The sequence below is a fragment of the Brachypodium distachyon genome, chromosome 3 (assembly GCF_000005505.3).
Source record: "Brachypodium distachyon strain Bd21 chromosome 3, Brachypodium_distachyon_v3.0, whole genome shotgun sequence".
NCBI lineage: Eukaryota > Viridiplantae > Streptophyta > Magnoliopsida > Poales > Poaceae > Brachypodium > Brachypodium distachyon.
In genome coordinates, this window is record NC_016133.3 from 21,870,368 (window position 1) to 21,891,885 (window position 21,518).

General features: G+C 42.2%; 3 protein-coding genes across 4 annotated transcripts; 2 read left to right on the forward strand and 1 right to left on the reverse strand.

The window, feature by feature from the left end:
* Positions 1 to 1,472: 1,472 nt before the first annotated feature.
* LOC100839725 (uncharacterized) lies at positions 1,473 to 4,720 on the forward strand. The gene is made up of 5 exons (NM_001317863.1): positions 1,473 to 1,748; positions 3,452 to 3,748; positions 3,840 to 4,058; positions 4,152 to 4,280; positions 4,481 to 4,720. Exons 1-5 carry the CDS (start codon positions 1,473 to 1,475, stop codon positions 4,718 to 4,720), a joined length of 1,161 nt encoding a protein of 386 aa, NP_001304792.1.
* Positions 4,670 to 10,704, reverse strand: LOC100840031 (uncharacterized exonuclease domain-containing protein At3g15140). Of its 2 annotated transcripts, XR_731481.3 has the most exons (7): positions 10,392 to 10,704; positions 9,048 to 9,250; positions 7,298 to 7,378; positions 6,461 to 6,586; positions 5,758 to 5,881; positions 5,197 to 5,641; positions 4,670 to 4,798 (listed from the first exon to the last, which is right to left on the reverse strand). XR_731481.3 is itself a non-coding variant. In XM_003573765.4 (6 exons), exons 1-6 carry the CDS (start codon positions 10,671 to 10,673, stop codon positions 5,444 to 5,446), a joined length of 1,014 nt encoding a protein of 337 aa, XP_003573813.1. In that variant the 5' UTR covers positions 10,674 to 10,704; the 3' UTR covers positions 5,048 to 5,443. The 2 variants fall into 2 exon arrangements, 1 of the variants encoding a protein (XP_003573813.1); XM_003573765.4 differs by lacking the exon at positions 4,670 to 4,798 and having other exon boundaries at positions 5,048 to 5,641.
* Positions 10,705 to 13,356: 2,652 nt separating this feature from the next.
* LOC100840647 (acyl-coenzyme A oxidase 3, peroxisomal) lies at positions 13,357 to 19,893 on the forward strand. The gene is made up of 13 exons (XM_003573767.4): positions 13,357 to 14,029; positions 15,191 to 15,308; positions 15,394 to 15,501; positions 15,590 to 15,762; positions 15,902 to 16,001; positions 16,130 to 16,204; positions 17,614 to 17,744; positions 18,100 to 18,235; positions 18,315 to 18,434; positions 18,530 to 18,676; positions 18,762 to 18,866; positions 18,945 to 19,046; positions 19,225 to 19,893. Exons 1-13 carry the CDS (start codon positions 13,533 to 13,535, stop codon positions 19,471 to 19,473), a joined length of 2,061 nt encoding a protein of 686 aa, XP_003573815.1. The 5' UTR covers positions 13,357 to 13,532; the 3' UTR covers positions 19,474 to 19,893.
* The last annotated feature ends 1,625 nt before the right edge of the window (positions 19,894 to 21,518 follow it).

The following is a 21,518-nucleotide window of genomic DNA, read 5'->3' on the forward strand; positions in this document are numbered from 1 at the left end:
TTAGGAAAGGCTTTGAGGGGGTTGTTAGCCAAGGGGTTGGGCCGAACGGATCTTCCCAAGACACCTTTTAGCGAGAGGTTCGTCGGGGGCACCTCGTACTTGGATCGAACGCGTTTTTCCAAGTATCGAGGTTAGAATACCTTCGGAATTCTAACCCAACCCCTTCTCTTTCGAGCCCGAGCCAACCAAAGCCAGCTCTGGGCCTCGAAACTAGAGTCTCCTAGAAGGCTTCCTCGAGGCCGATCGACTTTCAGTCGAGAGCGGCGCGCGAGAGCGAACCTTAGAGGGAGCACTCTAGTGCTCTCCCCTTGAGTTTATTCAAGTGAGAGTGAATGATACATGCCCCCATGGGGAGTATTTATAACCTAGGGGACCATGACAAAAGATCATGGCTGCCCTTGAAGGAGAGAGAAAAGTGGGGGTAAAATGGTAAAAGTAACTCTTTTGGTCTATTACTTTTGTGTCCACCATGTGAGAAAAGGGGGGCTTGGTCCATGGTTCACCATGGACTAAGGACCCCCTCCTCACACCTTTCTTGCGCCCTAATCTGTCTCATTTGACCCTTTGACCATGGCATGAGAGGCTTGACTTGATGACTTGTTTTCATTTGCCACGTAGGATTGACCGTGCCACGTGGACGTCTTGACTCGTGTTTGGGAAATGTTGACTTAGTCGTCGCCACGTAAGATTTACGGCCTGGCCCATATAAGGGTTTTATTTTATTACAACATATTAGAAACTTGATCAACCTTTGGAAAGTCAGATAGTTAACAAAAGTTTTTTTTTTGAGTGAAGGATAGTTAACAATAGTTATATACCCTATTGAAACAGATAAAATCGAGTACTTAAAAATTAGTTAAATGTGAATTACGCCATAGGTGTTGAACAAAGAGATCCGATGCGGTTAAAGCTTTACGCAATTGTTTGACTAAACATTGGAAAAAAATCATTTCGATGGACTTACACCTGACTTGACGCCTCAAGCCTATCACGCAAGATCCATCGAAAAGCCGCGCCAGTAAGCGACCACGAGTACACACACAAAAAAAAGGGTTGCACGCGCCACAGCACGCCGCGCGGCCTCACACGTACCCCCAGGCACCTCATTCCTCTCCATGACGTTGCACAATACTAGCATGACACGTAGCCATAGAAATCTCGCTGCAAATCAGAAGCAGTGAGATGCCATCGGCCTAATGCCTATAAATACAAGCAGCAATTACAGGGCCAATCTGATCTCCCACCGTCACAAATACACACGCACCAGGAAAACGGAAGAAGAAAGGCACTACAAAAGCTGCTAGTTTCAGCTCGTGATCACTTTCATTTCGACACTTTCCTGACTCCTGAGCAACCAACCGCCGATCGATCGACGTCGTGCTCACGAGGAACCTGCCGCTATTGCTGCAATTTGCCAATTTGCAGCTCCTTCTTCTTGTTCTCAGTGGTATAAAAGAGGTCGATCGGTCGCAATGGAGAGCGGCCAGCTGCAGCAGGCGAGGAGGTCGGGTGGTAGGGGTAAGAGGAGTGAGGCCGTGCAGGTGGTGGACGGGTCGGAGATCAGGGAGCTGGTGGAGAACAAGGAGGCCTTCGCCAAGTTTGTGGAGAGCAAGTTCCGGCACCTCGACCGGGACGGCGACGGCCGGCTCTCGGTCAGGGAGCTCCAGCCTGCCGTCGCCGACATCGGCGCAGCCATCGGGTTGCCCGCCAGGGGGTCGTCGGCTACGGCGGACCATATCTACTCGGAGGTATTCTTTGCTCTTCAAGTGTGGGTGATTTTTCTTTAATCATAGGAATTGGTTCCTTAGATTATAATCATTTTTTTCAGACGGCATAAGCTTTCTCTTTTTAAACTGTGTTTAGAAATACAGTAGCTTTTTTTCTTCAAGTTTTTGGTTTGACATACGGCCTAGCTCGATATATACTTGCATGCTAAATTGTTACTCTACTTCCCCACAAAAAGAAAAAGAAAAACTAAAGCTGTGTGTTGCAACCAATAGCTATTGAATTACTTAAAATAAATAAATAAGAACTATGATGTAGGAGTAGTACTATTTCACAATTGAAAAAGCTAGAAAAAAGTGTTAACTGACCAAGAAACATTGAGTAGTGCTAGTATTCAAGATTTTCCACACAAATGCACCATAGGCATTTGGCGCAACCATTGAACCAAAGTCTTGTGTGCATACGTGACATGATATTATCTCCACAAGCGTGCTGCTGTCTTCCAGTCTGCCACGCTTCATCTCTCTGGAATGATCCAAAGCAGCACGTGGTTCCAGTCTTCCAGATGGCTCTAGCTAGCTGTCCGTCACTCCTTTGCGATTCCTCAAAATGGCAACCAAACTTCTATTCGTACGCTGAGAACATTTCATAATTCTGTAACATTGTTGATTAATTTCTCCACTTCGCCTCAGGGAGCAACTCCCTCTTCATTCTCAAAGTTGCGAGAATAGTTGTCATCCTGATTGATCTGAAAAAGAAAACATTTTTAAATTACAGATCTAACCCGATAATTCAGAAAAAATAACTGTTCTCCTGTTTATATTGCCGGATTTGCTAGTTCTCGGTCGCCTGAGAAAAAGCTTTTCTCAATCTGCTAAGGTTCGTGCTGCGGGGGGAGGCAAAAGCATTGAATAATAGACACTTTTCCCTAGAATTTCTAATATATTCTTTTGATCTGGTGGTCGTGTGCACTGCTGCCCAAATGGTAGGTCGGAGGATCGATTCTCCACAGCTCATTTTTTTGTCCTCCCTTGATTTTACTTTTCTATGATCAAGATAATAATTCTAATATTCCACTGCAATTTTTACAAGCACGAAAATTTCACGTGCAATTTTTATTTCTCTTGACTTTTTTTTTCAAGTTTATATATGCACTAATGTAAAATAGAAGTATAGGATAATCCTTACATTTATTTTATTTTCTCACCCCCGAATTTCTTTTTGACGAGTTGCATATTCCAAAAATTCACTGCAATTTAAAAATTTCACCCCCGCAATTTTAAAAGTTCCACCTGAAATTTTTAGAATCGCGCACAAAGTTTCACATGTATTTTTAGAATTGCGCACAATGTCTTACCTGTAATTTTTAAAATTTGATTGTTATTATTTTTGTTCCCTTTTTATTTTCTCTGTGGTGTTGGCTGTGTTGTGCAAGCATGCTTTTCGTCAGGATCAGTAATTTTTCAAAATTTTCAAAATTTTAGTACTGTTTTAAATTTATAGCAATACACATGAGAAATATATATGTGTGAACCGAATTTATGCTAATATAAAGACGGACAAAAAAAAACGCGAGCGCGCGCACACAACGTCACAACCCATCGGGATATCACGGTCACGCACGCACGCACACGATCAGGATATCACGGTCGCACGCATCAGACCTGCAGATGGCCGGTCGACTGAGATGTAGGCAGTCCCTTATATTGCTGAATGCACGATGCAGGTTCTTAACGAGTTCACTCACGGGAAGAAAGACTCGGTGAGCAAGTCGGAGTTCCAGCACGTCCTGTCCGACATACTCCTTGGCATGGCAGCTGGGCTCCAGAGGGACCCCATCGTGATCCTTAGGATGAACGGGGAAGATCTGACTGAGTTCATCGAGAGCACAACATACGAGCCAGAAGCAGTCGCCATATTCTCACAAATTGAGTCCAGAAACGCGTCAGTGCGACAATCCTTGTCAGCCGCCCTCCGACAATTGACGGTCGACCACGGCATTCCACCGCCTTCTGATTCTCTGGTAGTATTTCAAGTCCCTAAGATTTTATAAGGAATTTTGCATCATAATTAATCCAGTTATGTAACGAAAGGTACATGAGTGTTTGTGATAGGTTGTGGAGAGTATCATCGAGCCTGCATTGCAAGAACTGCCAGCAGATGAGCTCGATCAACCGGTGTCGCAAGAGGTCTTCTTCCAAGAATTCAGGAAGTACTTGGGGATCATCGCTCGGCGACTCCAAGAACGCCCTATAATTGTGGCTCATACTGAGAACACCTTTGATGGGGCCGGAATTAGGAAGCTACTGTCAAGCAAACAAGAGTTCGACAAGGTATGATAACATTCGGATCCCCATTTTAGCAGTTCTTTTCACGCATGATATAGTGTTGCGACTGATCATCTACACACAACACTACATTTCCAGCTCTTGGACTCTGTCTGGAGAGATGTACCAAAAGAACACAAAGACAGAACATCGAAGAAGTACCTGCGCGTCGCGCTCGACAGGATGGCCGATTCCGTAAAACTACCACCCTATGGAGCCGTTGATCAGGTAAAACAATATAAGAATAACCCTTCCAAGTCTTTCCATGTAAACCATTCATCGCCTAATCTTTACCTGAGAATTGTTGCCAGACATGATGATGCTAAGATTGAAACCATCTGTGGTAGTATGCAGCAATAAGATGTTTATCATGTTCTTAATTTGGGGGGCAAGAAATGCTGACGGTGTTTAGCACAATGTATTCGCAGGTGGATGCGGTGGTCAATGAGGCGTTCAAGATGGCAAACGCGGACGATGGGAAGCCGGTGGATGAGGCCGAGTTCAAGAAGTTGCTGACGGAGATCCTCGGGGCAGTGATGCTGCAGCTGGACGGCAACGCCATCTCCGTCTCCACGAACACCGTCCTCCACGAGCCAATGTCCACTTCCTCATCCACCTTGTTGTCGCCATCGCCGCCGTCGCCCATGGTGTCATCGCCCAGCGACTAGGAATAACACAGACCTTTTTGGCTGGTTCTAACTTCACGCTTGAGACCTTGGAGATGTGCGTATGCTGCGTTTGACAGTCTGCAACTAATTATCTTTGTGTTAGAAGAATAAGGCTTTCGAGCCGTAAGTCGTGCAGAAATGGTGATTTTCTCTTCCAATGTAAGAAACTGTGTGTTTTGGAGAATAATGATGTATGCATGCTTGCGCCTTTGGTTTATTTGGCCGAGAACAACATTTAATTTGTTGCAACCTGGGTATCGTCAACGCTGGAGAATGTGAATGTCACTGGAAACTCCCAAGATAGTTGTAATTAATTAACAATAGATATATGCAAGAGAGATTTAACGATCTTTGTATTGGTTAATCAGATTAAGAGACCGCTAAGTGGAAACGTCAGGTTTCTTTAACACCTAAACTTTTCGGGGAAAAAATGTAAAATGGAAAGGAGAAAGCACTGTACTGCAGTAGCAACGTACAGAACAGATGGGTCCTTCCGTTGACAGGCTATTCAAGACCTGCTTCTCCCCGCAATCGGTGCCTGATGCCTAGCGCCATTTTACTTCATGTTGTCGTGCCATTTGAGACTGATGTGAGCTAGTTTTCATCGCCAGAAGGTAGAGCATCCAGTGCCTCCATGCAATAGTTCATTTTCGGTGGAGTGCATCTTCTGTTCTTTTCATCTTCTAGCTGCATGTGTTAAAATTCCCATGTCTCAATATTCAGTCACCTGATTCTGTTCTTGAAAAGAAATTCCACATCATTTGTAGCTGAGTGTCTCTTTGCAGTAATTTGTATCATAGCACCATCAGCAAGCATGCGCTGAACAATTCTTGCAATGTTTTTTGCATCATCTATCCCGAGATGGTGGCTTCCAACAGTTGGGATTTGAAGCTCCCTCATCATTGTCATCATTCCAGTTGCCTAGCAAAACAAAAGCAACAGAAAAATTATGGTGTGCATGCTTTCAATTCAAAGATAAACTCCCCTCATGAACAATCAAAACTCAATTGCGATATGCACTGGTTTAGTTTGCTTACTCTTCTGTTATAGAAGTTGAGGTAGATGTCCTTCAAATTGATCCACTCCATAAAGTAAGATGGCAACTTCAATTTTGAAACCTTGCACTGCTCAGGGACCTTAGTCTTCAAATCCCAATTGCCACTAGCATATTAAGAGAAACATGAGAACCAATACATCATACAATCTAAGCACTAGAAACAAATTTAACCATCGCAGCCTAGTTTAAATGAACAAAAACTGTATGACAGACAGGGTTCACATTTTGCATTTGGCCAGCACATGCTTGTTATCCAGATGCAGAAACTCCCCTCTTCCTAGCCAAAATTGTTCTATACATATGGCTTGGTCTTCAAATCCAATAGAGAAAATTTATGTTTTCACAGTGTGTGGTAGCTTCAAGAAATTCCAGTGAGGAAATTCCTATATGTCATTTTCATTAAACTTTTTCTACTCCCTCCGTCCTGAATTAACTCCGGAGGGAGTATCAGTTTTTAATATTCAAACCATTGCCTAAAGTTCTAGTCTGCGAATGTTACCCTCCAGACTGTCTCATACAAAAGGCATGTAAATTAACACTACCCAATGAAGTATTATGTTGCGGAAGTCAATGGTCAGAGTTAAAACAAAAACTCTTACAAATAAGGTATTTTTCTTTTAAAAAGTATAATGTTACAAGCCGGAAGTTACCAAGCAATTTCTCGCAAAAAAAAAGGAAGTTACCAAGTAATGAATGCTGCACTGTTGAGTGATTCCCCTTGCTTTTGTTTCCACAATTCATGACCTCCAATCCAGTCTTCGAACTCTTGAAGTACTTCTCCAAAAGGGATAGCAGTATCATGCCATACACTAAAATATTCAACAGGAATAAAGTTGTTAGTATGTATAAGGCAAAATATCCAGTGTCAGTGCATACACATCAAGTCAACTGCCCACCAACCTTGGAGCTGCACTGTGGGATTATGTTACCCTTACAGTAAAAACACCAGGTGGGGGAAATACTAAATCAAGATGCAAGTAGTGTGATTTTATTGGCTTTACTAGCTACTCTACAGGGTAAAAGCACTTTCGAAAAATCTGGAGGATTACATGTATGTAAAGAGGTGACAGTTGCTCTGGTATTCTTAGGTGAACGGAGACATCTCTCAAGAAGATCAGATGCATATAAAATCAGGGAATCAAGAATTTATATTTGGAGAGGAGATTCTTTTGAATCTCAAGTGGTGTTGGCATTCTAGAAGTTGCTAACTTGTCACTAAATGTTATAAATATCGGAATAATATAAAAAAACAGAAAATGGTGCTGTTATGCAATTCATCCTCCACTAAATGATGTCGTTGTGTTCAAGCTCCAGTACCAGATATTTGCATAGCATGTGGCTATGATTAGCCAATTGACAGACTAATTCTATGAAAGTGAACCAAGTTTGCACAGAAATATTGAACTGCTGTGCTAACAGATTAAAGTTAATGCTATATTACTTCTGTAAATTCACATCTCAAATCACAAAATAGATTGTTCTAAATACAGCAATATAGAGTAAAATAATGCTGCACATACCGGTCAACTCCAAACTTTCCATATTTCCCGTCTATATATTCTCTTATTCGTTGCTCACTCATTGCAGTTGGTCGTACAAACCTACAGAAAACACACAGGAGGACAGAGCGATGGCTGCTAATATTATCCAAACAAATTATGAAATTCCTCGCGACTTTTGTTAAAAGATATAAGAAAGCTACTCCCTCCGATCCATAATAAGCGTGGTTGATTTAGTATAAAGTTGTACTAAAACAGCAACACTTACTATGGATCGGAGGGAGTGTTAACTATTAGGAACAATGTGTATGTGTAAGCCAAGAGACAAACACAAGACTGCCTAAACTAAACTGTACAAAGGGCATATGTTATGGTATCAGCATTTTATTTCCTTATTTATTTTAAAACTGTAACTAAAAACTTGCTGCGCATACAACAAAGAAACTGGCATGGTATGTATGATGTCATATGATACAGGTAAAACAAGAACTGGATGAATTCAAGTACTGGTTTCATTTTGACTACATAGCAAATTCAGGAAGAATTTCCTGGTTATATACATGTATAACCAGGAAGGCATTATTGCTGCTAACCATCAGTGCAATGTTTTGTTATGTTTCTCCACATATATCCAGGATATACACTCCCTACAGTAATGTTCCATCAAGTTTCTTTATCTTATGGATAGTCTTGTGCTTACATGTAATTCGATTGACATAACTGTCACACTAATAATTTAATTTGCATTCAGGACTCTGCTTCAATTTATTTAATTATTCGGTTACTCTCTCCGTTGCTTTGTCTAAGGCGCCTTTTGACAACCCTAAGTCAAGCTTTGATCAACATTATGAAATAATATTCGAGTTATGGCACAGTAAATTAATCATTCAATTCTTCTTCAAAAGCACTTTCTCATGACTGATTTTGTAACCATTAAAAAAGTACTGCACAAGAAATTCATGGACAAAACTCCCTTATTAGATAGTCAAAATACGCCCTACATTTCAAAGCGGATGAGGATTTCACAGCTTAATCATTTTTGTATCTCCAGTATGGAAGATAATAATATAAGTGGAAGGAAAAGGGATAACACAAAAGATATTCCCCAAAATAATAAGTAAATGCAGCATCTTTCTTCCTATTTCGTCTTCATGTTAGGTCATTCTTCATGCTTAAATGTTTTTATGATCTTGAAAATAGTTACTGGTGACTGATTGAACATGGAAACCAATTCAAAGCTTATGTGATTTAACCTAACAAAAACTGCAGTCTTAATATTAATACTAGAAATTAGGGAAATCAGCGTTGGAGGTTATACAAGGTAACTGTTACTCACTCGCTCACCTCACCTTGGAGTGATTATACAGTGATCAGCCCTGTACATTCATATATGGATTTAAAACAAATACCTAACCATACCTTTTTATTCTCGAGCACAACCTAACTATACTAGGGCAGATAAAATAGATGAAGCAGCAGCAACCTCCTCAAAAAGGAGATGCAGCAGCAGCATCTATATTGGCTATCCCAAGTAATTTCCCAGTTATACCCGTACTCTGGTTACTTGCCCAGTTAAACCTCCCAAGTACTCATTTGTGCATACTTGTACTCTTTGAAGGCACCAGTTAAGAGAATTCAGCATAAATATGATTTTTATACTGTAACACATAGCTGTTATATCTCACGTATGGTCAGAAGAGTTTGGTAATCACTCAAATAAGCATACAGATTGGCAAGGTAACTTTGATAATATCTAATTTACAAGTTGTACCTGTGAAATGAATCGACGAACTCCATGCTATGGGCATCAATCATTACAACTGGGAATTCTAGAATTTCAACCTTACCCTCCAAATCAAGAACCAAAAAATAATCCAGTTTCTGAGGTTTCACTTTATCTGCAGCTGAAGCATTCACTGGTAGGTCCATCATCAAATTATGATTGAATTTCTCAAGATGAAAAGTATCATCCATCTGCAGAAGTGCAAATCTTATTACTGCAGTGCCTGTTTTCAATAAATAAACATAAACTGCAGTACTTTTAGGCAACTACCCATTTAGGCAAGTTGAAAACAGCCATCTGATAGGTGGCAATGGAGGATAGGGTGGATTTAACAAGAGTGGTTTGCCTAGATTTCCCTTTTCCATCCTCTGAGGCATCCATCAACTTTGTCGATTAAAGGCTGAAACCCACACATTGTTTTCCTGATATGCAATAGAAAGCCAAGATATTTGCAAGCAAAAGATTCAAACTTTGCAGGGAGAGCTGAAAGCAGATCCTCCATATCCACATCCTCACATTTTATATGGTAGATATTGTTTTTTTTCAAGGTTGGTATGCAGCCCACTAGCTCTTCCGAAGGTCTCAAGAATGCACTTGTTAGCAGTCAGCTCAGCACTGTCCGGGTTGGCAAAAATGGCAGACCCGTCAGCATAAAGAGACAGCCGGAAAGCATTAGCAGAAGAGCACAGCGGTCTGATGAGCCCATCTTGAGCTGCCTTTTTAAGAATTCCTGCAGAGGATCGATAGCAAGAATGAACAGAAGCGGGAGCAGAGGACCGCCCTGTCAAAGAACTATAGCATAGCTGAAAGGAGGACCTGGTGCAGCGCGTTCAAAAGAATTCCGGAAGAAGAGGTGGCCAGGAGAATGCATATCCAATCTCTTCATTTTTTATGGAACCCCAAAGCTTCCAGCTCCTCTAAAAGATATGGTCAAATGATCGAGTTGAAAACTTGAAATGTCCGGATCACCTCTAAAAGATGAAAGGTCTCTTGGGTCCTTTCAGGAACAGTTATTCATCATATGTACCCACTTTCTCCCCATGTGTACAACAAGAGGAAACGAACATAGTTCACAATGCAGGTACACTAATTTGCTTCTCTAATACCAAACAGAATTATTCTGTTTTTCTAAGAATAATCACAGCTATTGCTAATTCATTTGATCATTTTGCCACTCATTTTAGGAGGATAAATTTACAGAAGTAAAATACTACCACTAGTATTTAACAGCATTTTGCGTAATAGTAAAGATGTAACCAATTTAGAACTACCTACAGTCCTACACGAATACAGCGATGCCAACAAGAGGGGAGAAGTGTAGAGCAAACTCACCATGGTGCATTTTCCCTGGGTGTAGTACAAGCACATGGGCTTCCACGGCCGCCTGGAGGTGGACCTCGGGGCTTCTATTACATCCCCCTCCTCCCTCGCAGTAGAAGCAAAGGAATCCTGAGACAACCCGACATCTGTGGGGAAGCTTCTTGGGTGAGAGAAGCGAGGAGCCGAGATAGAGGAGGAGGTAGAGAAGGGCCGCAGGAAGGAATGGAGCATGGAGGAAGTGGTGAAGGAAGAAACGGAGAGGCGGGAAGAGGAAGAAACCCTAGCGAGCGCCATACAAATCGATGCTATGGTTGAACTGCGGCGGGACGCTACGGATGGCAGAGGAGACCAAGGGTGCGTTTGGTTAGGGTGATTTTATGCTTTTGCTTCTAAAAATCAAAAATTGCAATTCTCAAAGTAACTCTGGAGGTAATTTTTGTTAATTTTTTTTGCTAACTTCAGATTATTTACCCATTTTTGTCACCCCTAAGTGAAAACGTTTCGTTCTCTTTTCCTCCAACGAGCCGAACGAAAAAGAGGACACGAGTTCCTATCGAGCAATCTTCTGACCGGAGTAATCCTAGCCCCACTGGCGGTGCTCCCCACCGGCGGCACTCCAACTTCGGTTCGGCGCACCACGACACCGGTCCCCGTCCAACCATGCCTGCCCCACTCTTGCCACGGCGCCCGTCCCCGTCCCGCCCAGTCCCGCCCGACGGCGGCCCGCCCCTGTCCCCACCGGCGCCGTCTCGACCAGCGGAAGAGGCAGCAGGACGTCCTGCTGCCCCGACGCCAGACCCCGCCCCATCCCGCGCACCTCCACATCCAACCCCACCCCATTCCAACGCCTCCATGCCCAACCCAGTCTCCTCCGGCCAACTCTTCGGCGGCCAACTCCCTTCGACAAATCTCCCCTGCTCTGGTGCTCCTCTTCCAGCGGCTAGCCCCGACGTGTCCTTCTACGCGCGAGCCGGCCGACACTATCCTCGGCTTTCCTTCTTATGTCTTGCTTCTCTCTCTATTTAAATTTTTCTTCCATTGTTTTCTGGCAAGATGCTAGTAGGTACAAATATATGAGATGGTATAGTTTGTTATATACAAGAGATGGTATTGCTATTGTCCAGAACACGGCTGTTTGTATATATGTTATGGTATAGTTCGAAAATTGCTCATTGCTATTATCATGCGAACCATTTTTTTTTGTTATAATATAGAACAAATGTCTTTATTTCTTATGTAAACATAAGCATAGTTGGAAACATGAATTTTCTCTTCCTCGTCACAATCAATGCAAAGATCATAGATTTACGATCAATTCGCATATAAACAAGCATTAGGTAATTACAAAAGCAAAAGCATTAGCTCTAACCAAACATGCTTTCTATTTTTACACAGTTAAAAAAGCAAAGCAGCCTTTTCACAGCAAGAAAAGCAAATCAGCTTTTTTCAGAAGCAAAGCAGAACCAAACGCATCCTAAAGGCTGGTTCTTTTTAGCTTCGGCTTCTCCAGAAACGGTTTTAACTTCCCTACCCACAGAAACTGTGGCGAGGAGAAACCCTTCAAAAACTGCAGTCCAATTCTTTTTGGCCGCTGGCATCTCAGCTTATTGTTTAAGTTGTATGTTGAAAAGTCTATAATACCCTTATTCTGAAATTTGTGTTGGATATCTGGCATACTTTGCAAAAATTAATCTATCAACACAATCTGATGATATACTCAAACAATTTATGCTGAAAACTTCAGGAGTCGGTCAGTTGATGTTGATGCTTTGAGCTCACATCGTAAGTTCATGGCACAGGGAACAAAATAGTCAGAACACAAGTTTCAGGCTTTCGGCGTCACAAAAATTTCAGAACAGAATGCATTGCATATTTCATTCATTGATACCATCGATCACAGCATGTATCACCCTCTGCAAATCTCAATGAGCACGTCTGAGGCCCTCAGATTACGCAGCGACCTTGGATTTCGAGGTGGGCACTCGCGTATTCGTCGTCGTTGCTGGCCGCATAATACTCCCGGAAGAACTCCTCCACGTTGACGTAGCACGACTGGAGGCGGATGTCGTCGTGTCAGAGGAGCCCGGATTTGGAGCAGTCCATGCGGCCGGCGATTTGGAGCAGTCGATGACGCTGTTTGGATTTACCCTTTCAAAATTTGGCTAACCAATTATTTGGTTATGGTATTACTTGTCCAAGAATTGGTTAACGTTGGCGAGAAAAATGAACTAGAATGCCAAAAAAAACATTGGCATGCCAAATAATTGGCTACCATCCAAACAAAGACCAACTATTTGGTCATGACTAAAAAATTGGTAGGACACAATTTGGCCATCATCCAAACAGCTCCTAAAACCGAGGCTGTGCACTCAAAGTCATTTGCACCCACCGTCCTGGCCACATAGTTTGCTATCCCGTAATCTATCTTCCTTAGTTAATTTAAATCTATTACAATATATTAAATTGGAATCGGTGGTGATGGGTGGGTGCCGTTGGTCGGTGTTGGTCGGTCAACTTCGTTAAAATTACAATCAATATGCCACTGCCCCTTATTTTCTTTTCCTCCCGCCTGCCTTATTCATGATTTCAGTAGCAGGAATTCTACGGTTTAGATTTACCGAAAGTTATCGTACGGTCCAAATTTGTCACAACATAATACGAACAGTCCTAAAATAAATCAATCTCCTTAGCATGAAATTCAAAATTCTTCGTATCCATCTCAGTATGAAAATCAATCCGAACCCAAACAAAAAATCTCGGTATCAATCTCAGTATGGAAATCAATCCAATCGAAAAATTAATGTCCAGATTTCGCTTCCACCGGCTCGTGCTTGATACACTTTCCGTTGTTCCGTAACATCGCACGGGTTCTTTTGCTAGTATCAATAGTATTTCATTAACCATACGTCGTAAAAGAAAATCAAATCTCATCACCGGTATCAATATTTCGTTCCATATCGTACATGCGGATTGACGCCATGGTTTGGCTGGTGGCTGGTAGTTGGACAGACAGATAGGTGAGACGGAACAGCCCGGTGAGTAGAGTCGTCGATCCACGGGCTAGGAACAGCTTGCAAGCTTCTCCCTCCTCTGTTCTGGCCGCAAATCCCAAATACCAAGTACGTTGACTCCCCAATCCGTATCCGGCCGCTGATGGACCCTTCTCCGGCCGCAGCTGCCCGCCGCGCGGCCGCGATCTGCCGCCACCTCGATGGCCTCTCCACCGGCGCCGCTGCCGTTGCCGCGCTGCAGTCCTCCCCATGCCTGAGCTACGCGCCGCCCGAATCGACTGAGAACCCGCCGGCGTTCTCGCCGATTGAGCTCCGGGCGCTCCTCGACGGGCACCACCTGAGGGAGCGCGACTGGTTGTTCGGCGCGATGGAGGAGAGCCCGCTGTTCTGCCCCCGACGCGTCGGCGGCGGCGGCGGTGGCGGGAAGGTGTTTGTGTCGCCGGACTACAACGAGGGGAAGGAGGGGCAGCGGGAGGCCACCATGCGGCGGATCGCGTACCTGACGGGTCGAGGCGTGTTCCGGGGCTGGCTCACGGAGCCAGGGCCCGACGCCGAGCTTCGCAAGCTCGCGATGCTCGACTGCCTCGGCGTCTACGATCATTCCCTCGCCATCAAGGTCGGCGTCCACTTCTTCCTCTGGTACGCAGTTTTCAGTTCCCCTTTATTTCTGAATTACAATTGTTTACTTACCAATTACCATTTACCATATAGTTACATGCATTTTCTGCAAACTATTTCAAATCTACTCTTGTTAGACAATATGTCGGAGAACGTGTGCCACCTACTACCTCTGTTCCTAATTCATAAATATAAGATGTTCTAGCTTTTTCTTAAGTCAAACTTCTTAAAATTTGACCAAGTTTATAGAAAATTATGCTTTTTTTTGCGAGAATATAGAAAATATATACTAATATCTACAATATCAAATAACTACTATGAACATATATATACAATATCAAATATCAAGTACTCCCTCCAGCCGGAATTACTTGTCGCAGATTTAGTACAACCGGAGGGAGTACATGATTTGTTCTGTTTCGCTTGGTTCTGGAGTTCCACAGGCTCCACGTATGTTCAAGATACTGTTGGTTCACTGGCATGGAAATTTGAGTATTCTCGTTCGGCATTTCATCCGGTTATTTATATGCATCTCTTGTCTTTCTGTTGTGCTGGACTGGTAACTTCTAATGCATAACCAGAGTCCAGAGCTGACAACTAATGGTACTAGTGTTGTCTAGCTGGAAACTATGAGCCTGTGACTCATATCAGCACGTTCGGCACTTCTTTTTATGATGTTAAAGCTAGCATCTTATCTCTCAGATGCATTACATGAGAATATCTTATTAGTTATCTTGTTAGGTGGCTCCACGGCTCCTACAATACAATACCTGGTTCAAGTATAGAATTTTATCTCCCACACACTTTATTAGTTATCTTGCTACCTGGCTTATATAAGGCCATTATCTATACTGGATTCATGTAAAGAATGTTATCTCCCACTCGTACATTATTGTAACTCTCTCTGTATGGTGTTTCTCCTGTTATGAACTGAGGAATCCCCTCATATCGATTATCTAGCATGATAAATTACAGAGGCATTATTAGCTGGGAACTGGTTTAGCCCCTTATATAAACTATTCTTTATTGCATAATTTTTCCTCTGTATGGAATGCTTGCATACTAAGTATACTAAAAAGAGGGAGTATGTCCTTTTCTAATATAACTTAAAACAGGAACATGTATAGTTCTCTTTCTCTATGATTTTCACCTTATTTATTTTTATTTATTTGTACACTTAAGGGGCAGCGCTATCAAATTTCTTGGAACGAAGCGCCACCACGACAAATGGTTGGTGGAAACAGAAAACTATGTTATCAAAGGTTGTTTTGCAATGACTGAGCTGGGCCATGGGAGCAATGTAAGTGGTGAGAGAGTCTGTTCTTTATTGTGTAAATATATTAGCTGTACTGATGAGGTTTTCCTCTTGTATTGACAAATTCAAGGTACGAGGAATTGAGACAATAGCAACTTATGATTCCAAATCAAGAGAGTTTGTCATAAATACTCCTTGCGAATCAGCTCAGAAGTACTGGATCGGCGGAGCAGCTAATGTGAGATTAAATTTCACTTATCTTGTTATGTAAGTATGTGCTCTGCATTTCGTTATAACCGATTATACGTTTTGATTTCCTTTTACAGCATGCTACACATACAATAGTCTTTGCTCAGCTTCATATAAATGGAAGAAACGAAGGAGTTCATGCTTTCGTAGCTCAGATTAGGGATCAAGATGAAAGTGTATTGCCTAATATCCACATAGCTGACTGCGGCCATAAGATTGGACTAAATGGTGTTGATAATGGTCGGATTTGGTGAGTTATTTGCATTTTGTAGATTCCTTTTTTCCGAATGTGCGGCATGGACTGTATATTTGTTTTTGTGAGGGGAAAAACTGTAGGAGAGGCTCTGGCATTATATATATTTATCATCCAAGTTTTACTGTCCTATCAGGTTTCAGAATGTACGTGTTCCTCGAGAGAACTTGCTGAATCTGGTTGCTGATGTTTTGCCAGATGGGGAATATGTTAGCATGATAGATAACCCAGATCAGGTAACCAACCCCTTCTCTTTTTATCTCACATACATAGAGAAGTGGGAGGGAGAGCTGTGAACAAAGCATCACAGTTTGCTTTAATTTATTCTTACTTTCATAATTTGACCAAGTTTTTTATTGTGCAGAGGTTTGCAGCATTTTTGTCTCCCCTTACGCTTGGTCGAGTCAATATTGCGGTTAACTCTGTTTATATTTCAAAGGTTTGTTGCGATGCCTTTCCTTTCACTGCCAGCTTATGGAGCTATATACTATTTACATCCTTACACATGGATTGTGTGCATTCATCGACCAACCTTCGTAGTTGTGTCTGCTGAAATACATTAGTTACAAGGAAAAATCTATCGACATCTAGAACTCTAAATTAGATTTCTTAAATCTGTCATTATATATATTTTCATAGTATATTCATCTGATATTATAGATCTTAGTAGATTTATCTATAAGTTGGTCAAACTTGAAGAAGTTTGACTTAGGAGGACAAAGGTAGGACTTCTTATATGTAAGAACGAGGGAGTATGTGTTTTCAAGAGTGAAATAGTCCTTCCACTGTGGTGAGTCCGTGGATTCAACATATATCCAACACAATAAAGTTGCACAGTGCAACAGGTCATATAACTCGGCCAAGCATGACAGCGGAGCAAATGGCATGGTACAACTCGAACATGACGAAACTGAGACGTGAAACATGCCAAGGCAGAGTTCGGCTAAGTGCAACAACTAGAAAATGATGACATAGCATAGTTCTAGCTTGGCATTGATCAATTGATCATGAGTACAGAAGGCAGCGGCTCACCCTACCAAACATGTTTGAGGTATATCCTGTCGACGATCCGTCTAGGGGGTATGTCTTTCGTTGATCTTGCGAATACGTAGGGGTATGTCTTTCGTCGACCTTGCGAATACACATGGTCGGGTGTCTTGAGTGACACGGGGAAACCTCAACTGTACTTCAAAGACACTAATCTACCTAGGTACGAGCCCCCTCAGAAGGGTAACAGCTCTGCATCCTGCTTATATGTATTATCTTAAGGAAACAACTGGAAAAGGTGGCTAATGTAGATGTGATGTAGTCCTAGGCTCCTAGCTACTCGGCGATCTCCTTAGCTTCTCTTTCTGCTGACCTCTTTTTTGGGTCCTAGGTTCTTTATAAATGTGAGTTGTGACATGCCTTGGGGCTTACGGTCCGGAACCCGTCTTCTAGTAGGACTCAAGAACAGCATCGACCAAGGGAAAGGGAAGGTCTCCGTAGTTGATATGAGTGCTGGTTCCTACAAGGCATATTCCTTATCTGCCCTGAGCCTTCCCTTGTGTACTGCCATACTGGAACCCTATAGGGTATATGGTCGTCCTATGTTTATACGGTATAGAATATAGTAGTTGTCCACTACTCATTAACATATCCCTGAAACTGAAAGTTGCATAGCCCTGTCCATGTCATTCTTCCAACCAAACACATGGATGAGTTCAGAAAGGTGGATTGCCCCAATCCATCCACCTTTATCCCTCCAACCAACTAAATCAGGAGGAATTTACTTTTCAATGTATCATTTTCCATGCCTACATATTATTTTAACATGTTTATATACTTTTTTCTTTCTGGTGCTTACAGGTAGGCCTAGCAATTGCTGTGAGATATGCTTTGTCAAGGAGGGCCTTTTCGATTACACCGGATGGTCCTGAAATGCTGTTACTTGATTATCCCAGTCACCAGCGACGCCTCCTACCTTTGCTCGCAAAAGTGTAACCTACTAGCTTGCCTTGGTTTATAGTACTTTCAGTCAACATGTATGCTTGTTTTTCATAAGAGGATAGTTCTTGCATGGTTGAATTTGTGGTGCTAGCTTTCCTGTTTTTAGTGCTTGCTAATCGGTTACCTTTGTTGCTCTAATATTTGGTAGTGGACTAGATCCGAGTATTCTAGTTGTGAAATGCAAATATGTATAGTTTAGTTATGTCATTATAGGACATTTGATGCACAACTATTTCACCCTCTGTAATTGGACTCAGTAATGCAAACTTTCATTTCTGCCAATGTTTTCGCTGCTACTTGGTAGAGACCATCATATGCTAAAATGATTTTTGTTTTGTTTTGTAGATGTCTGATGAGCAGCGCTGGTAATTTTATGAAAAAGATGTATGTGAAGAGAACCCCTGAAGCTAGTAAAGCAATACACATTTACTCTAGTGCTCTGAAAGCTACACTAACCTGGCAGAATATGACCACGCTTCAGGTATTGTTAAGAGGGGTATGGGTAGTTTTCCTATATTTAGATCAATTTTTCTCACTGGGTTTTCTTGTACTTATCTTAGGAGTGTCGTGAGGCCTGTGGTGGCCAAGGTTTGAAGACTGAGAACCGTGTAGGAATATTTAAAGCTGAATTTGATGTCCAGTCTACATTTGAGGGGGACAATAATGTTCTACTGCAGCAGGTTATTTTACTTGCGGTTGTTCATTGGCCATGCATGTGTTCTCAAAAAGACTGTAAGCTTAGCTTGGTTGTAACTATTTAAAATTCTTGACTCAGGTAAGCAAAGCCCTGTACGCTGAATTCATAGCAACACAAAGGAAGAAGAAGCCGTTCAAGGGATTGGGATTGGAACATTTGAACGGTCCTTGCCCTATTATTCCTGATAGCCTGACAAGTGGCATATTAAGGAGCTCCAAGTTCCAGGTAAAGGATCTCTGATGAGTTTGTTAGTGATAAGATGTCACTATCGTGGGATAAATCTTTATACTGGCTATGTACATATCGATAGATGGATTTGTTCTGCTTAAGGGAGCGCAATTTACTAAAACAATTCACTGAGGATGTATCTCACCATCTGGCACAAGGGGAAAGCAGAGAGAAGGCTTTGATGCTGGTACAACTCACTTTGCACTGCATATTATCTTGCTGATCTAAACTTCCTTTAAGACTAATTTGAATAATATCCATCCAGAGCTACCAAATTGCTGAAGACTTGGCTAGAGCATTTACTGAGCGCACAATTTTACAAATATTTTTGGAGGACGAGATGAATGCTACTGCTGGTTCTTTAAAGGTATAGGCACTTCCCTTTTATTAGTTAATGATGAGAGGATGGCCAAAATCTCCTGTCATCAAACCTTTCTTTACTTTAGCATCAGAATTATGTGTAAGTTCTTATTGTAAAAGTAATCTTTGTCTCATACTTGGTCGGAACGAAAATCTTAATGTCATCTTGACTTTGTCATTTGTAGGACGTATTGGGCTTACTGAGGTCTATGTATGTCATGACCTGCATCGATGAATCTGCATCTTTTCTGAGATATGGTTATTTGTCACGGGACAATGTAGCCACTGTGAGGAAAGAAGTCATGACACTATGCAGTAATCTCAGGCCCCATGTGCTTGCTATTGTCAGTTCTTTTGGAATCCCCGATGCCTTCCTTAGCCCACTTGCTTTTGACTGGATCGAGGCAAATGCGCTATCTTCGTCAAGCCAATGACTTTACCCCTTCAGATACCACTGAGAGGTAGTCCTGTGAAAATGCTATGGATGGGCGGTCAACCACACATCACATTCATAGACAGGTGCATCTGTTGCTTCCTGTCGTTTACACAGTTTGCAATAATTGTTTGTTCAAGTGTACAGTCGAAGATGCTGACCTATACGGAAAAGGGAGTTATATGTATACATCAGTTCATGTATTAGCTCTGTTTATATTATCGCATAAACTGAATAAGTGTATGTAACCCTGCACTGCATCTGCATGTACCAGGCAGGGACTTACATCGGAAATAACTCAGGCAGTGCTGTAGCCTGTAGCTCTTGTACAAGTTGAATTTCCGCTGTCCAGTGTCATTGAGAATACGAAGCTAGCATGTATCTACTGGTGTGTCAAATGACACAGAGAAATTCTTGCCAATCCTCCTTGGAATAGAGAAATGCTCTTAGTATATACAATGACACCAGTAAATTCTAAAGAGTGATCCCTACGGTGTATCCTGGCTTCGCTCCTGACTGAAACCCACACAAGATTAAGGGATGTCATAGTAGTCATACTCACACCATTGGAACTGAGCACAACATCAGAAGCACACATTGGTCTGTAGCTTGTAAACTACTCAGGAGAAAACATGGCCAAAGAAGAAGCACAGTTTGCATACAAGGAGTCAGGGAGGTGGTGGACTGGTGGCTAGGGCTGCAAGCCGAGGTGTTTTCCATCAAAGAGGTCAAAATCAGTCGATAGAGAATGAGTTTTTGACCTCTTTGAGCCCGGTTTTGAGTTTGGGGATAATCTGAACGAAATCAAAGTTTGGAGTTTAAGAGGGTAATTAAAAGTTGGACTTGTCTGTAAAATGGAGCTTAGCATGAAGTGGGATTTGGTTCCCAAATTAAACCCGCACGTCCTAAGATTGATAGGATGGTATTTTAACGGCGATCGATGTGCCGCACAACGACAATGCCGCATCTCATGAGTCACCGGCAACAATCCTTTGCGAAGACGTCAAGTACAAGAATAAGTGGCGATTCCCCAACATTCAGAAGGATACGGACAGTGTTTGCACTTGAATATTCCCGACAATCTCATCGGAGCATGCAGCGCACCGCGCGAGATTCAAATAGCATATGTTTCTTTTGCACCGTCAGGATGCGTTTGTTAATCCGTTTCACCGTCCCTTTGCTCCCTGCGTCTTTCCAGCTCGACCCCCAAAGCATAGATGGAAAAACAAATCATCAAAGTAAAAAAAATGCCAATGCGTGACTGTGTTGACACGTACGCAAATTGACAACCACTCCACGTGCCTAGTTTGCTATCTCAATTAAGCACCTCGTAACCAACCAGAGCAGTATATATTTATTGACAAAAAGATGGAACAAACAGGTTCGCCAGGGCATGCACAATGAATGATTTGATAAAACTGTATTCTCTGCGGTGTTTCGTGCCATTTGCATAAAACAACAACATATGTCGTACAATATCTTTTAGTGCCGTATCTTACAATTAATGACTAGATGAATAAAATTAATTAAATAAATGTTAAGAAAAAGTGAAATCTAGTACAATGTGAAATTTGTTTTTTTTTTGCCTTTTACTTTTTGTGAAGAGATCATCTCTTAACTACTTCCTCTGATCCTAAATTTCTTGACTCAAATTTGGCCAAATATGGATGTATCTATTCTTAAAAAACGTCTAGATACATGTAATATTTTGACAACAATTTAGGATCGGAGGGAGTAAAGAACGGTGATGCATTTCTTCACCCCTTTCTCTTCGACACAAGCATACTATCTTACGCGGGAACGTTAAAAAGTCTGACGTCACCCAATTGTACATGTTAAACATACGAATTATAATAAAAACCTAATTCCTGCAGTACGTCTCCGGTATATCGATCAATCGATCAGATAGCCGGCGTTGCCGAATGCGCAACGGCTGCGTTCTGCTGTGTCTCCAGACTCTCCACCACCACGGCCTTGTCTGTCTCCGGTTCCTCCACGGCAACGGAAACGGCAGCGGCAACGGTGTCGGCTGTGACACTGGAGAGC

Bases quoted from the DNA above. Each gene is read 5' to 3' on its own strand.
- LOC100839725 (NM_001317863.1), top strand. From the start codon at position 1,473: ATGGAGAGCGGCCAGCTGCAGCAGGCGAGGAGGTCGGGTGGTAGGGGT. The intron at 4,059-4,151 runs GTATGATAACAT...CTACATTTCCAG, and splicing joins GCAAACAAGAGTTCGACAAG to CTCTTGGACTCTGTCTGGAG. The intron at 4,281-4,480 runs GTAAAACAATAT...ATGTATTCGCAG, and splicing joins CCTATGGAGCCGTTGATCAG to GTGGATGCGGTGGTCAATGA.
- LOC100840031 (XM_003573765.4), bottom strand. From the start codon at position 10,673: ATGGCGCTCGCTAGGGTTTCTTCCTCTTCCCGCCTCTCCGTTTCTTCC. The intron at 5,882-6,460 runs GTAACTTCCTTT...TTAATATGCTAG, and splicing joins AGTGCAGCATTCATTACTTG to TGGCAATTGGGATTTGAAGA. The intron at 5,642-5,757 runs GTAAGCAAACTA...TTGTTTTGCTAG, and splicing joins TCAACTTCTATAACAGAAGA to GCAACTGGAATGATGACAAT.
- LOC100840647 (XM_003573767.4), top strand. From the start codon at position 13,533: ATGGACCCTTCTCCGGCCGCAGCTGCCCGCCGCGCGGCCGCGATCTGC. The intron at 15,502-15,589 runs GTGAGATTAAAT...TTCCTTTTACAG, and splicing joins GGATCGGCGGAGCAGCTAAT to CATGCTACACATACAATAGT. The intron at 18,867-18,944 runs GTACAACTCACT...ATATCCATCCAG, and splicing joins GAGAGAAGGCTTTGATGCTG to AGCTACCAAATTGCTGAAGA.